At 43.5% G+C, this 16584-nt stretch overlaps 1 protein-coding gene across 5 annotated transcripts in view; it reads right to left on the bottom strand.

Annotated features, from left to right (window-relative positions):
* Positions 1–16584, bottom strand: part of LOC138296693 (adhesion G protein-coupled receptor F5-like) — a 912996-nt gene that overhangs the window by 269302 nt on the left and 627110 nt on the right. For all 5 annotated transcript variants that reach the window (XM_069236060.1, XM_069236064.1, XM_069236063.1 and 2 more), the window contains one exon: positions 1854–2063. In XM_069236060.1, coding sequence (XP_069092161.1) covers positions 1854–2063 — 210 coding nt within the window. The remainder of the gene's footprint in view (positions 1–1853; positions 2064–16584) is intronic.

The raw sequence follows: 16584 nt of genomic DNA, 5'->3' as shown, positions 1-16584 counted from the left end.
TTTAATACCGCACCGCTTTAAAGAGTGTCAGGGCGCTTTACAGAGAACAACCAGGAGGTCCAGATCTCTTAGGTTACACTGACTGAGTTAGAAGAAACTGAAACAAAACATTCAAAGGAAAGGTGAGGATTCTCGAAACTGTTTCAGGGAGGGAATATGATGGATGCAGTGGCGGCAGGAGGAAAGAGGAGAGTGTTCATTTGGGGAAGAGAAAAGAAATATGAACTGAAACAACATGCAAAGGAAAGGAGGATTTTTAAAACTGGGGAGAGGAGCGGGATGAATGGATGGATATTGTGGGGGGAGAGATGCAGCGGAGAAATGTGTTAAACTGAAGCGAAGTAAAGGGAGGAGGAAGACCAGGAGTGGTGAACCGGATCACGCGGAGAGTGGACGGGATGGCGCAGGTAGGAGTAAGCAGCGAGGGGTGGTGGTGTGGAGGAGAGAGGACAGGGTTAGGAGGTAGAAGTGGGAGGCGAGGAGAAGGGCTAGGTGAAACACAGAGCAGGAATGGAAAATGGGGACTGCTAGGGGGGACTGAGTGTCATTTAAGCAGTTACCCTCCCAGTTTACTGTCTCCTGGAAACTGATGGCCCCTGTGGGGCTTATCATTGTCACAAACTCCTAGAAAATACAGGGTAATCAATGAAACATGAGTTAGGAAAAAAAATCATTAAGGAGCTCATTCTTGGGATGGAGAGGAGGTGGAGTTACAGCCCGAGCCATCGACCTTGAAACGGCAGAAACAGGTTTGAGCCGGGTCGGATCAACATTCTGTGATCCTGGGCAAATCACGTCATCTCATTGTGCCTAAACAAAAAAATGAATGTGATCTTGTGTACGGTAACTGTTTCTCATGTGAAGTGCTTCAGTGCCCTCGGGAAGAGTTCACACTATTTAAAAATGCAAAAATAAAATATAAAATCTAACATCAATAGAACATCAATAATTATGGGGCTCTTCGCAGTATCCTAAGCAACACAGTTCACACAAAACCACTTCCCCATATAACATTTACTGGTGGTCGTGTTATTGATGTAACTAAAAATACAGGGTGCGATTATAGACCCTTACTACCTAGTAAAGTCAAGAAAGTATTTGGTCTCTTTTTCTAAATGTCAGTCTTTTTTGTTAAGGCTATGATGAAGCAGAGTTTGGTATCTACCACTTGCATTCATCTCACCCCTTGTGCAATGATTGCTGGATAAAAGCTGTGATATTGGGCTAGATGAAGAACTGAAAATGAACGTCAGGGTATTTTCATAGCATTAATGACATATTTGTTCAAATGTCACCATTTTTATGTTTGTGACAGATTTTGAACCTATTAAAATAAACTTTTCTTTTGCATTCAATAAGTACACATCTACTATAAAGCCTTAATAGCAGTCTTTTCTCACATAACGCTACATTGATGTGCGTAACCACATTATGTAAAACCTTCATATGTAGTATATTTGCATTGTTTCCCTTTAATCAAAGAGCCCTCAAATAAGACGTTCACCCAAATGTATATAAAACCAGAGTTGAAGATGGGTGGGTAAATTAAAAAATGAATGACACTGCATAACTATTACTATTACAATTCTTTAAACATGTTGGAAACCTTGTTAGCCATAACACAGAAGGGTATAGTCACAATCAGAAATTGTAACAGGACGTTCCACAGATAATTGTAGGTGCTTATTATTAATGTAGAGCAACCATCTCTTTCTTCCAAAAATATAAAAATTTAAAAGTCAAGCACTGAACACAAGTATATTCTAAAAACAGTGAGGTTATCTGTGCTGCATATAAAGACACAGCTTTTCACAGACCTATAAAGGAACATCTTATCAATATGTTGCACTTACTTGGTGTTGACGAGCCTTGGACTTTAAACTGAAAACGGTATTTGTTTGAGTCTGTTGTACAACATCGTAGGGTCACGGTTGATGGGCAAGTATATATTCCATCCACAATATTTGTTGTCAGTTGTGATTCTGAAGGCAATGGCAAAATTGTAATGGTAGCGCTGCTGCTGCTGTTTGTTATTCCTTGAGATACTGTGCAGGTGTATCTGCCTGAAACAACATAAAAGGGATGGATTTAGGTGTTAAAGGCCTCAAACTCAGAAATCAATTTAATTTGCAGATATATTGTTGTATATTGAGAAGACATTATAAGGCTTGCTCTGGTATCTTTTTTTATATATAGGTAGAGATTTATATAAAAATAGAGATGCGAAAATATACACTGCCCAGATTGTGAGTTCTATCCCTGGGTATATTGTTGTGGTTTCTTATCTTCACATTACATCTGTGACCCTCTTCTGCAGTTCATTTATTTGCCTCTTCCCTCACCCCTTTTCTCTGTTACACTAGGAGGTTCAGATTGGAGGCATTCAGAATGCTGGTTGTCTGTGAGATCTACCCTGCATGGTGAGACTGGCGACTTATCCTCTATGCTAAATAAAGTAGCTTACCTCATATGGCTTGCTTGTCTTCTTCACTGGTGATGAGGATGGGATGCTGCATAGGGGGCAGCCAGGTGTCTTCACCTCTGTAATGTGACTGTCTCACCGTACTCTACTTCTCCAAAATGCACCCAGAGTCATCCTCTTCATCTTTGAGGTTCTGATTTGTTCAGTGCTTGAAGCAGGTGCAAGGCTGTTGCCTTGCTGGACTGCGCAGTACTCTTTTGTCTTTCACTTTTTCTGCAAGAGGACAGTAGTACTCTTTTGCACATTTTACTCTTTCAATGCTTACTTAAGGTTTACTTTTAGTTGTGGTAAGTTCTATACCGTTAGGGTCGAACCTACTGTTGGGTTCTAGATCCTGGTGGCTGGGGGGCATTCTTGTTATGACCTTCGTGCTGTACGGTCGCCTCTTGTGCCTGCCGTGGACCTGCATTAAAGGTGACATCTGAAATACCAGAATTCTTGTCAGAAGATTTATTGAAGACAACTCACCTCACTTCCTACATATGGTTCCAGGAGTGGGGTTCCAAAGAAGTTCTGGAGGCACCTGAAACCTCGACGTAGACGGGCCCACCGATCCAGCACTCAACGATCGACCCACCGGAGATTTACAGCCTTGTGGAGATCGACAACTGTGTGGACAAGTAATTTCGCGCAGCGCTCGAATCGTGTTTATTTTAAAGTTGTTTGAGATGCAATTGCATATGTTTTGCTGAGCGTTGCAGTGCGTGAGTCAAAGGATCATGTGAACTGTTTGTTTTGAGTGCGAGCCTGGAAAAACAGTGACTGTTTCAGTGCGTGAGTTAAAGCATCGCGTGAACTGTTTGTTTTAAGTCACAGTGACATCACAGCGTGGAGACACGGAACCCTTCTGCACTCTTCTGCATCCAGGAAGTTCACGTCACAAGGTTGCCAGGTTACCTGTTGTACACGTAGTGCGTGCGCCACACGTCTCTGGTTGCTTAGATACGCGACGCCTTATGGGTAGCAGCAATTGAGGAAAACCCAGCATTATTTCACGATAAATCGCATGCGAATCGAGTGTTTAAAGCTATAGTTGCTCGAAGTTGCCGGAAGAAGCACAAGTGAGTTTGAATTATTTTAACTCCCAAAGGAAACTCTGAGTTTTGCATATTTTTCCAGTGAAGCCACTAATAACTTCTCCTCTTGAATCGCATTAACTGCTGTTGTTTTACAAGACATTGAATAAGACTTCAACTGGAACAATTGTACTTTTTGGCTCACCATACTGGAATTTCAGTTTTTTTAATATCTATGTTCTGTGTCCTAAAATAAGAATATAAGTAAGGTGCTTGTAAGTTATATAATATGGCTTCCAATCATATAGTGGTTCAACCACTGCCTTTTTTACCAAGGGGTGGTAAACCAGAGATTAAGGGGAGTGAGTGGATAAGAGTTTTTGAAAATTATTTAGTTGTAATAGATGCTAATGACTTTTCTCCTACAAGGAAATTAGCCTTGCTATTCAATCACCTAGGTGTAGCTGGGCAGCGTGTGTTTGATAACCTATCTGCCATTCTTTTCACCTAGTGGGAGTAGTGGCCATAACGCAGTATGGAATGTGTATATTGAAGGGAAGGAAAGAATTGGGAAACCATTTTCAGATGAATCCAATGTATTACTTGAGAGATTCAACTTTGCAATGTGTAAGGTAGCTATGGATGAGTCTGTAGATGAATATGTAGCCAATTTACGTGTGCTTGCTGCAAGGTGTGACTTTGGTAGCAATATAGATGTGCATATTAGAGACCAGTTTGTATTCCATTGCTATTCTAAGAAAATTCAGGAATGTTTGTTAGCTTGTCGCTATCCTTCTCTAGATGAAACAGTTGACATAGCCAAGGCTATTGAGAGGCCCATCATTACATCCAAAGTGGTGTGTGGACAGACTGAACACCCAAACGTAAATCAAGTGACCCTAGGATTCTGAAGTCTGTTACATTAAGGAAAGAAATTTGAAACAAAATAGACATTTTCCTCTATGCTTCCGCTGGGGTTCACGCAGTCATATTGGCAATAGTCAAATCTGCCTAGCGCTGGGCAAGAAATGCTTGAAATGCCAAAAGTTGGTCACTTTCAAGTAGTTTGTAAACAACCCAATCGTACATACAAACCTCCCAACAGTAGTATGCGAATGAAAGTGAACAATGTCTATACTCTGGATGAGCAGCCAGATAAAGATTGTATGATGAAGGATTGCATGACTAAATTATCCAACGTGGTTTTGACGGTAGATATTCCTACCTCTAAGAAAGTCAAGGGACCTATTTGTCAGGCAAAAATTAACTCGATAGAGATATTCGTCATGGCTGACTCTGGTTCACCTATCACTATACATGCAGAGGTGACGTATTGCAGGTTTTGGCCGATTACAAAGATTTTACAACACGCCGTCATCACTCCCAAAGCTTTCGGGGATCATGACATTGACCTGTTAGGATATTTCTTGGCCACTTTAATTATCTTAGGCAGAAGCACTGTAACAAACATTTATGTGGCAGTAAACGGCAGAGACATTGTGAGGTGGAAAGATCTAGCGAAGTTGGGAATTGTGCTCCGTCCTGGATGTGACAACCCTATATCCTTAGGAGATTTACCTGTAGAAGTATCAAAGCTTACATTGCCTAATTCTACCGATGACATTGATACAGAATCATTTGACATTCTTCCAGAATCATTTGTGACAAAGTTTCCTCAGGTATTTGCTGGTGAAGTTGGCATGGTCAGGGGTTTTGAGAATTGCATTAAGTTGAAGGATGGAACCATTCCTATTTCACACAAAGTAAGGCCAATTCACATTTCTGTGAGGGGACAACTTAAAAGTCTTCTAGAGAAACTTGTTAAAGAGGGCATGATAACTCCCACAGACTCGTTGGAATGGGTTTCACCAGTTGTACTCACAAAGTAAAGGAATGGGGATTTGAGGTCATGTGTAGATTTAAGATCTCTGAACAAGAACATACTCGTAGACTGTCATCCCCTTCCTCGCATACAAGAAATGATCTCTAGTTTGGGTACCTCCAACATTTTCTCCACAATAGATTTATATTGTGCGTATCATCAGATTGCTCTCAGTGAATGTTCTCAAGATCTCACGACGTTCGTGACCCCATTTGGCGCTTTCAAATATCTTAGACTACCTTTTGGCCTAGCGTCTGCGGTGAGTATCTTTCAGAAAATGATGGACTCTCTATTTGGTAATATCACAAACGTATGTGCTCTTCAGGATGACATTCTGATACACACTGAGAACATGGAAGAACATAGAATTCTCCTGGACAAAGTATTCTCCATCCTCAGAGATTGTGGCATGACCATTAAAAGCGAGAAATGTAAATTCTTGGTGAACAATGTGGAATATTTGGGCCACACTATTTCTGCAGAAGGATTTAAGCCCAAACAAGGGAAATTGGAGGCAATCACTAATGCGCCTTGTCCCACCAACAAGGATGAGCTCCGCTCATTTTTGGGCTTGTGTGAATACTATTTAAGGTTTGTTGAAGGCTATGCCATGATAGTACAACGGCTCAGATTCTTGTTGAAGAAAGGTAGCAAATTTTATTGGAGTGAGCAAGCACTCAATGCATTTACTGCCATCATAAGAATTGTCGTGTCAGCTCCAGCCTTCAAATCTTTCATACCTTCTGCTAAGTCTTTTATTACTGTTGACGCTAGTCTTAAAGGTCTCGGTGCTGTGTTTTGGCAATGGGTCGGAGATCAAAAACACACCATTGCTTTTGCATCCAGATCCCTCTCTGAAGCTGAAGGCAATTATAGTACTATTGAGAGAGAAGCGTTAGCTTGTGTCTGGGCAGTCCATACATTTGAAACCTATATCTGGGGCACTAGTTGTACTCTATACACTGATCATAAGCCCCTTGTATTTCTTATGGATGGAAATGGTCTAGGAAAACCATCCTCAAGATTAGTAAGGTTGCTTTCCAAATTACAAGAATATAATCTGGATGTTAAGTATCTTCCTGGTGGGAAAAATGTTAGGGCGGACTGTCTTTCTCTGTTGCCTCTGCCTTGTTCTCAACCAAATGCTGAAGATGACGACACAGAGTGTGTAGTTGGAACTTTAGACATGGTTATTGTCTGAAGTGATGTACCACATTAAGCATGGTTGGCCCAACAACAGGAAGCTTAGTGGGGAGCTCAACACATTTTGTCAGCTAGCTGCAGAGCTGTCATGTGAAAATGGAGTCTGCATGAGGGGCTCAGTTTGCATTCCACCGTGTGAATTGAAACCTCTTTTGATAAAAGCTGCACACAAAGGTCATCTGGGTATATCAGCCACTTGCAGGAGACTTAAGGAGAAGTACTGGTGGCCGGGTCTTGATAAACAGGTATCTGATTTTGTGAGTCAGTCCCCTTCATGCGTGGTGTCTGATAAGCATTGGAGATGCCACACTAAACCCTTACATACTGTTCTTTTTCCCACTGTTGCTTGGGAAAGTGTTGCTATTGATTTTTCAGGTCCCTTTCACATGCTACCTAAAAATATGAGTCACATGATAGTTGCCATAGACTATTTTTCAAAGTGGATTTACTATACTTTTGTTGAACACACTGACACAGAATCAGTCATATCATTCTTATCGCACCTATTCTCTTTGGAAGGTCCACCGTCTGTTATTGTCACTGACAATGGGTTCCAATTACTTCTTCCAAAATAGAGAATTTTATGATTAGGTTTGATATTAGACATTCACGTGTATCTTTGAATAGTCCGGCTTCCAATGGACTAGTAGAAAGGGCCAACCGAATTCTGAAACAGGGTATCCAAACAGCCATAGCGACTAATTGCAATGTGTTAAAATTTTTGAATGAGAAAATATGGGCATACTTTAACAAACAACATTCTAATACTGGTCTTTCTCCTTTTGTGCTGCTCAGAGGTAGGGAATCTAGATCCTGATTGTGTCCAAGATGGATGACTTCCTTTTGTAACAAAACTACGAATGTGGATTTGGATGAGTTGAGACAGAGAGTTTGTGGAAAAACAAATGGTGCAGAAACATGACTATGATTCACGGAAATATGTGAATGACGTTCAAATCAATGTGAATGATTGGGTTTTAATTAAAAAAACGTACAAACTGTCTAAGGGAACATCGAAATTTTCTCTATCTGTTAAAGTGATTAAAGTTACAAAATATTCTGTTCTGCTGGAAGGTAAAGGATGGTGGAACAGAAACTGTTGTTCCTATATCCTCGCCTCAAGCAGAGATTTTCAAACGTGTATATGCATGGCAGAGGATGGATGACAGGAGATCAGGTCACAAAAACGGAAGCAATCATTGCCAGGAGGAGAACTCTTGTGATGATCATGAATCCAATTCTTCTCCGTTTCCAGTTGCAGACCCTGTATATACGCACAGTCGCAGACTTGTTAGGATTCCATTAAAGTTTGATGATTACGTTTTAGGCTAAGTTTCTGTTAGTTAACCTCTTGCATGCCTTGGACGAGGTGACCTCGTCCAAGGCAGCGGTTCCCGGGTGCCTTGGACGAGGTCACCTCGTCCAACTCCCGGGAACTGGGGGGAGCGCTAGCACGCCGACGTCATCAAGTATTGCCGGGACGCGCTGGAAGCCATTTGCTTCCAGCGCGTCGAGGGAAGAGGACTTCTCAAGGTAAGTCCTTCCCTTTTTGGGGAGAAAACAGACACGGGGGTTTTTCCTTTCCCCCTGTGCCTGTTTTCACTGGATTCCTGCTCCACGATCGCGGGCAGGAATCTCCACTAGACATCAGGGATTTTTTGGGGTATGTTTATTTTGGAGGTGACCCCTTGGGCAAGGGTTGCCCCCCTGGGGGCTATTTCTTTTAGTATTTTGCCCCCACCCCGGGGCAGATCGCCGATTTTTCATCCGATCTGCCCCCGGGGGGGTCAAAGCACACTAGGCGCCAGGGATTGTGTGGTGTGTGTGTGTGTGGTGTGTGTTTGGGGGCACCCCTTGGGCAAGGGTCGCCCCCCCAAAGTGGGGAAAGTTCGTATTGACCATCTCTGCCCTATTTTTGTAGGCCCATCTGCCCCCAAGGAGGGCAGAAACCACCAATACGCCAGGGATTTTTTTTTCTCCCCTTTTTTTGTTTTGTGCTGGGGGTGCCCCCTTTGGGAAGGGTCGCCCCCTAAAGGGGGCACAGAGCTGTAGCCCATTTCTGCCCCCCTTGGGGGCAGATCGGCCAATTTTCTTTACGCCCATATGCCCCCAAGGGGGGCAGAATCCACTTAGGTACTAGGGACAATTTCTAAGTTCTTGGTGGTGGGGTGTTTGTCAACTGGCGAAGTATTTGTATTTCTGATTATAACAATTTATTTCTTCTTTTTCTTCTAGTTCAACGCTTTTGCTTCCTTTGCTGTGGATCCTTGCGGTTTTGGCAGTAGTTGTCCTGCGGTTTGCATAGTTGCATGTTTTAGGTAAGTGGAAGCAATTTACTCCAATGGAGTATTGTTGACATGCATGAATGACATGTTTGTAGGTGGTGTACTAAATGCAGTATTGTGTGTGAAATTGTCCTTAGATTTGAGCACAATGATATTTGTGTTGTCATATGTCTAATTTGCTTTTTTCTCTTTAGTGGGATATCATTGGTGATTGCTGTGTCTGTGCAGAGTAGTTGCTGAGTGATTAGCTTTTTCAGGCAAGTGAGTGGTATAGATTTTTAGTACATAACTCTTTGTGATAGAGCTACACTTTGTTTATTACTTATTTTAGTGCTAGTTGTTGTTGGCAATCCATTTGTTGTTAGTGTGGATCATGGCTAGCCGCAGAGTGACTGCTCAGCAGGTTGTTGGCATGATCTTTGAGTCGTCTTCAGACCATGATTACGAGACTGACTCTGCATCTGAGGCAGAGGAGGAAGTGGGAGATTCTGGAAGTGAGTTTTCTGTCTGAGAGTATTCTTCTGATGAGGAAGCTACTCTCAGTGCAGATGAAGGGCCTGTTGTAGAGGAGGACATTGAAGTGCCAACAGTGCAGCAGCCTGGGGCTGAAGGGTTTCCCATTAGAAGACCTGACGCCTGGATTGACCCAAACATGGAGCAGCCACAGTTACCTGCACTTACTGGTCTCCCAGGGTGTAGAGTCAATATGGAAAACTTTTTGCCTGCCCATTTCTTTCACTTGTTTATGGACGATGTATTTTTGGAAGAGATTGTGGAGCAGACTAATTTGTATGCAGAGCAATATTTGATGGAGAACGCTGCCAGACTTAAGCCTCAGTCTAGAGCTACTCAGTGGGTCCCCACATATCTGGAAGAGATGAAAAAGTTTTTAGGTTTGACTTTTTTGATGGGGTTAATCAGGAAGCCATCACTGGCTTCTTATTGGTCTACTAGTCCCTTGATGGCAACGGCTATATTTCCTGCAACTATGACACGTAAACGGTATTTGCTTCTTCTTCATATGCTGCATTTTGTAGACAATGCTTTAGCCTCGTCACGAGATCACCCTGATTGTGACCGTCTTTTTAAGATTAGGCCTGTCCTTGATCATTTTGTAGATCGGTTTTCAGAGGTCTATGTTCCAGGCAAAGAGATAAGTGTGGACGAGTCTTTGGTCCTTTTCAAGGGGAGTTTAGTTTTTAAGCAGTACATTCCTAGTAAGAGGGCAGGGTATGGGAATAAATCGTATATGCTGTCAGAAAGCAGTACAGGATATGTGTATAATTTCCGGGTCTACATTGGTAGGGATTCCAGTATTGACCCTCCTGGTTGTCCGGCCACTTTTAGAGTTAGCGAAAAAATTGTGTGGGAACTTGGTAGACGGCTGTTTAACAAAGGTCACCATTTGCACGTAGATAATTTCTACACTGGAGTGCAGTTGTTCAAGGAGTTGTTTAGAGTGGACATTGTTGCTTGTGGCACAATCCGTTCTAACCGTAAAGGCTATCCAAGGGAGCTTGTCTGTAAAAAACCTGAGAGGGGACAGTGCAGTGCCTTGCGGAATAATGCGGTGCTAGCTCTGAAATTTTCAGACAGGAGGGATGTGTGCATGGTGTCTACCATCCATGATGAGAGTACTTCCCCTGTGACTGTTTGGGGTCAGGTTGCGGAAGTGCGCAAACCTGCGTGTATTTTGGACTACAATAGGCACATGAATGGTGTTGATAGAGTAGATCAGAGGTTGGAACCTTACACTGCTCTTCGTAAGTCTTACGTGTGGTATAAAAAGTTGGCCCTACATTTATTTCATTTGGCAACTTTTAATGCTTTTATTGTATTCAAGGATTGTTCACCTGAGTCAAGGATGACATTTGTTAAATTTCAGGAGTCAGTGATAGAAAGCCTTATTGTGGTGGAACAGCAAGAGTTCCTAGAGTAGAAGTGGAGGAGGATGTGGCTAGATTGAAAGATCAGCACTTTCCAGATCACATTCCTCCCACTCCCAAAAAAGACTTGCCCACAAAGAAATGTAGAGTATGTGCCCGGAGATTAATCCGGAGGGAGAGCCAGATGTACTGCCCCGAATGCCCTTCAAAGCTGGGCTGTGTGTGCCCAGCTGTTTTAGAAGTTACCACACAAGGAAAAACTTTTGGGAAATACCGTGAGCGTAAACTGTCTGTTTTATATTTTCATATGTTGAGTTTCACTGTTGGCATCACTGTCATGTATTTAGTTAGAGCTTTTGTGTTTGTAGTTTTGTACTTATTTTATAATTAGTTAGTGGTTTCTTTGTTGTTTATAAACAAAAAAAGAGTGATGGCGGTGTGCGTGGGGTGTCGCTTGGCTGGCGGTGTGCTTGGGGTGGCGCTTGGCGGGCGGTATGGGTGGGGTGGTGCTTGGCTGGCGTTGTGGGTTGGGTGGCACTTGGCTGGCAGTGTGCTTGGGGTGGCGCTTGGCTGGCGGTGTGCGTGGGGTGGCGCTTGGCTGGCGGTGTGGGTGGGGTGGGGGTTGGCTGGCGGTGTGGGTGGGGTGGCACTTGGCTGGCGGTGCAGGCCAAACGCCAGTCCACACACTCATCAGCTGGAGTGATTGCTGTATCAGGCATGGGGGAGTATGAAAGTGATGGGCCCTTGACTGGCGCTGTCTGTCGATGCCAGTCTTGTAATGTGCTGGGCCCGTGGCTGGCGGCATGAATGGTCTTGTGCATGTCATGTATGAAAGGTGTGTGAATGGACTGTAAAGAGGTTGGTGCCTTGCCGTGGCTTTACAGCTCACGAGCTGTGAGTCATTGGTTCAGTTTTTTGGCCTTTCAGTTATTACCAGTGCATTTCACTTTTGTGAAATTTCTTGTTAATAACATTTGATCTACTGAACCATCGCTCACCCTCGTGCCAAATCCAGCCAGTATCTGTGGTACAAATGACAAAACCTGCTCCGCTGTAATCAGGCGTCGCAGCACACTTGAGACACGCTAGGTGTCTCAGGTGGGACCCCGATGATGAAGCATGCCACCAACTTGGTTGGTGGGTAAGGGGTCTTTTTCACATAACCTAAGTGCATTTCTTTTCACAATTTTAGTGTTTGGCACATCACAGACGTATGTGGACACATCAAAATGTTATATTACAAACCTACCTGTGTTTGGGGGGAGGGGCCACCTATGTTTTTGGTCCTGGGTGCGGCCTTCATCTAGGGAAACCTACCAAACACTAGACACCCCAAGGAGTGCAGGGAGATGTGGCTTGCATGGATCCCCCAACATTTTCTTACCCAGACGCCTCTGCAAACCGTAAAATTTGCATAAAAAAGCATATTTTCCTGACTTTTGTTTGTACGATCACAGCTAAAATTCCTATTCCCCGGCGTTCCCCTCAGCCTCCCAAGTAAAATTTAACCTCACTTGTGTGGGTCCTCAAAGCAGAGTCAGCCTAAAGATGTATAAAAGAAGAATATGTCCTTATCAACTCGCTGTGCTAGCTATCCCCTCTATCTCTACAAGTTTTTGGCCTTATTCTGTTGCAGGCGCCTGGCCCACCCACACAAGTGAGGTATCATTTTTATCGGGAGACTTGGAGGAACGCTGGGTAGAAGGAAATTTGTGGCTCCTCTCTGATTCCAGAACTCTCTGTCACCAAAATGTGAGGAAAACATGTTTTTTAGCCAAATTTTGAGGTTTGCAAAGGATTCTGGGTAACAGAACCTGGTCAGAGCCCCACAAGTCACCCTATATTGGATTCCCCTAGGTCTCTAGTTTTCAGAAATGCACAGGTTTGGTAGGTTTCCCTATGTGCCGGCTGAGCTAGAGGTCAAAATCTACAGGTAGGCACTTTGCAAAAAACACCTCTGTTTTCTTTAAAAAAATGTGATGTGTCCACGTTGCGTTTTGGGGCATTTCCTATCGCGGGCGCTAAGCCTACCCACACAAGTGAGGTATAATTTCTATCGGGAGACTTGGGGAAACGCTGGGTGGAAGGAAATGTGTGACTCCTCTCTGATTCCAGAACTTTCTGTCACCAAAATGTGAGCAAAACGTGTTTATTTAGCCAAATTTTGAGGTTTGCAAAGGATTCTGGGTAACAGAACCTGGTCAGAGCCCCACAAGTCACCCCATCTTGGATTCCCCTAGGTCTCTAGATTTCAGAAATGCACAGGTTTGGTAGCTTTCCCTAGGTGCCGGCTGAGCTAGAGGCCAAAGTCTACAGGTAGGCACTTTGCAAAAAACACCTCTGTTTTCTTTCAAAAAATGTGATGTGTCCACGTTGCGTTTTGGGGCATTTCCTGTCGCGGGCGCTAGGCCTACCCACACAAGTGAGGTATCATTTTTATCGGGAGACTTGGGGGAACGCTGGGTGGAAGGAAATGTGTGGCTCCTCTCTGTTTCCAGAACTTTCTGTCACCAAAATGTGAGGAAAATGTGTCTATTTAGCCAAATTTTGAGGTTTGCAAAGGATTCTGGGTAACAGAACCTGGTCAGAGCCCCACAAGTCACCCCATCGTGGATTCCCCTAGGTCTCTAGTTTTCAAAAATGCACAGGTTTGGTAGGTTTCCCTAGGTGCCGGCTGAGCTAGAGGCCAAAATCTACAGGTAGGCACTTTGCAAAAAACACCTCTGTTTTCTTTCAAAAACTGTGATGTGTCCACGTTGCGTTTTGGGGCATTTCTGTCGCGGGCGCTAGGCCTACCCACACAAGTGAGGTATAATTTTTATCGGGAGACTTGGGGGAACGCTGGGTGGAAGGAAATTTGTGGCTCCTCTCTGATTCCAGAACTTTCTGTCACCCAAATGTGAGGAAAATGTGTTTTTTAGCCAAATTTTGAGGTTTGCAAAGGATTCTGGGTAACAGAACCTGGTCAGAGCCCCACGTCACCCCATCTTGGATTCCCCTAGGTCTCTAGTTTTCAAAAATGCACAGGTTTTGCAGGTTTCCCTAGGTGACGGCTGAGCTAGAGGCCAAAATCTACAGTTAGGCACTTTGCAATAAACACCTGTTTTCTTTCAAAAAATGTGATGTGTCCACGTTGCGTTTTGGGGCATTTCCTGTCGCGGGCGCTAGGCCTACCCACACAAGTGAGGTATAATTTTTATCGGGAGACTTGGGGGAACGCTGGGTGGCAGGTAATTCGTGGCTCCTCTCTGATTCCAGAATTTTCTGTCACCAAAATTTGAGGAAAATGTGTTTTTTTATCCACATTTTGAGGTTTGCAAAGGATTCTGGGTAACAGAACCTGGTCAGAGCCCCACAAGTCACCCCATCTTGGATTCCCCTAGGTCTCTAGTTTTCAAAAATGCACAGGTTTGGTAGGTTTCCTTAGGTGCCGGCTGAGCTAGAGGCCAAAATCTACAGGTAGGCACTTAGCAAAAAACACCTCTGTTTTAAAAAAAATAAAATGTGATGTGTCCACGTTGCATTTTGGGGCATTTCCTGTCACGGGTGCTAGGCCTATCCACACAAGTGAGGTATCATTTTTATTGGGAGACTTGGGGGAACATAGATTAGAAAAACAAGTGTTATTGCCCCTTGTCTTTCTCTACATTTTGTCCTTCCAAATATAAGAGAGTGTGTAAAAAAGACGTCTATTTGAGAAATGCCCTGTAATTCACATGCTAGTATGGTCACCCCGGAATTCAGAGATGTGCAAACAACCACTGCTGCTCAACACCTTATCTTGTGCCCATTTTGGAAATACAAAGGTTTTCTTGATAGCTATTTTTCACTCTTTATATTTCAGCAAATGAATTGCTGTATACCCGGTATAGAATGAAAACGCACTGTAGGGTGCAGCTCATTTATTGCCTCTGGGTACCTAGGGTTCTTGATGAACCTACAAGCCCTATATATTCCTGCAACCAGAGGAGTCCAGCAGACGTAACGGTATATTGCTTTTGAAAATCTGACATTGCAGGAAAAAGTTAGAGTAAAACGTAGAGAAAAATGTATGTTTTTTTCACCTCAATTTCAATATTTTTCTTTTTCAGTTGTTATTTTCTGTAGGAAACCCTTGTAGGATCTACATAAATGACCCCTTGCTGAATTCTGAATTTTGTCTACTTTACAGAAATGTTTAGGTTTCTAGGATCCAGCATAGGTTTCACGCCCATTTCTGTCACTGACTGGAAGGAGGCTGAAAGCACAAAACATTTTAAAAATGGGGTATGTCCCAGTAAAATGCCAAATTTGTATTGAAAAATTGGGTTTTCTGATTCAAGTCTGCCTGTCCCTGAAAGCTGGGAAGCTGGTGATTTTAGCACCGCAAACCCTTTGTTGATGCCATTTTCAGGGAAAAAAACACAAGCCTTCTTCTGCAGCCAATTTTTCCCATTTGTTTGAAAAAAAACGAAATCTTCACTGTATTTTGGCTAATTTCTTGGCCTCCTTCAGGGGAACCCACAAAGTCTGGGCACCTCTAGAATCCCTAGGATGTTGGAAAAAAAGGACACAAAGTTGGCTTGGCTAGCTTATGTGGACAAAAAGTTATGAGGGCCTAAGCACGAACTGCCCCAAATAGCCAAAAAAAGGCCTGGCACATGAGGGGGAAAAGGCCTGGCAGCGAAGGGGTTAATATATACTGTTTTGATTTTTTTTTTTGTAAAGGACGAAGATGATGTAGTACTCTTTTGCACATTTTACTCTTTCAATGCTTACTTAAGGTTTACTTTTAGTTGTGGTAAGTTCTATACCGTTAGGGTCGAACCTACTGTTGGGTTCTAGATCCTGGTGGTTGGGGGGCATTGTTGTTATGATCTTCGTGCTGTTCGGTCGCCTCTTGAGCCTGCCGTGGACTCGCATTAAAGGTGACATCTGAAATACCAGAATTCTTGTCAGAAGATTTATTGAAGACAACTCACCTCACTTCCTACAAGGACATCACCTTTTCGGTGGACATTGGCACTTCTGTTCTGGATGGTACGTCCACTATGAACTTTGTTTTCCTCCTATTACACAGCTCTGTATTCCTCTGAAGACACCCTCGTAGACTGCACTGTGCTGCCGTCTATTTGAGTTATTCTCCAGTCAGTTGTGGGAGATGAGGGTTGTGGCAGAAGTACTTGCACATTACTCCACCGGACCCTCTGGTATTGGACCAACTATTACTTCCTGCAGGTTGCAGCATTACAAAAATCTCCCTGAGGCATTTCTTGTTCTGTGCTCTCACTGCATCAGAACTTGCTGTCCCTGGCGAGTTTATCTGAGGTGTTGGTCCTGCTGTGTATACCTCTGGTCATCTTCCATCTCGCTGGTGTCCCATCTCTTAACAAGTCGCCAGTAGCTGACATGCTCCAGACATTTCACCCAACGGCATCACAGGAGTGCTCACATCTCATGGGATGACACTACTTTTTTCATCCTCATGTCTTCAGCGGCGTAGCAGGAAGAAGTGGCTTCGGAGGGCCATTGCAGTTTGACTGGTGCTGCTTTTCTCTCCTCAGGTTTTCATTTTTGAGGGAGCATGTTACACCTGCAGTTCAGCTGGATCCTTGTCTTTTGGCAAGTCTACCATGGTCTACAAACTCCTTATCTCATCGGAAGGACGTGCTGGGGTCTGTCTATTCTTGTAAATGCCAGCTTCTATCACACCCATTCCAGCGTTCTTATGCTGCAATGCTTACCTCTAACTACAACCAAATGTTATATACCAACATTTTTAAATATTGCACGGTTAACTCTTACTTTGCAGGCTTGGTCTGGTTATTAGAAAATGTATGCTGCAACATTA

Source organism: Pleurodeles waltl, chromosome 5, assembly GCF_031143425.1.
Source record: "Pleurodeles waltl isolate 20211129_DDA chromosome 5, aPleWal1.hap1.20221129, whole genome shotgun sequence".
Classification (NCBI taxonomy): Eukaryota; Metazoa; Chordata; class Amphibia; order Caudata; family Salamandridae; genus Pleurodeles; species Pleurodeles waltl.
The sequence above is the reverse complement of the archived record's forward strand: the minus strand, read 5'-3'. Positions and strand labels throughout refer to the sequence as shown.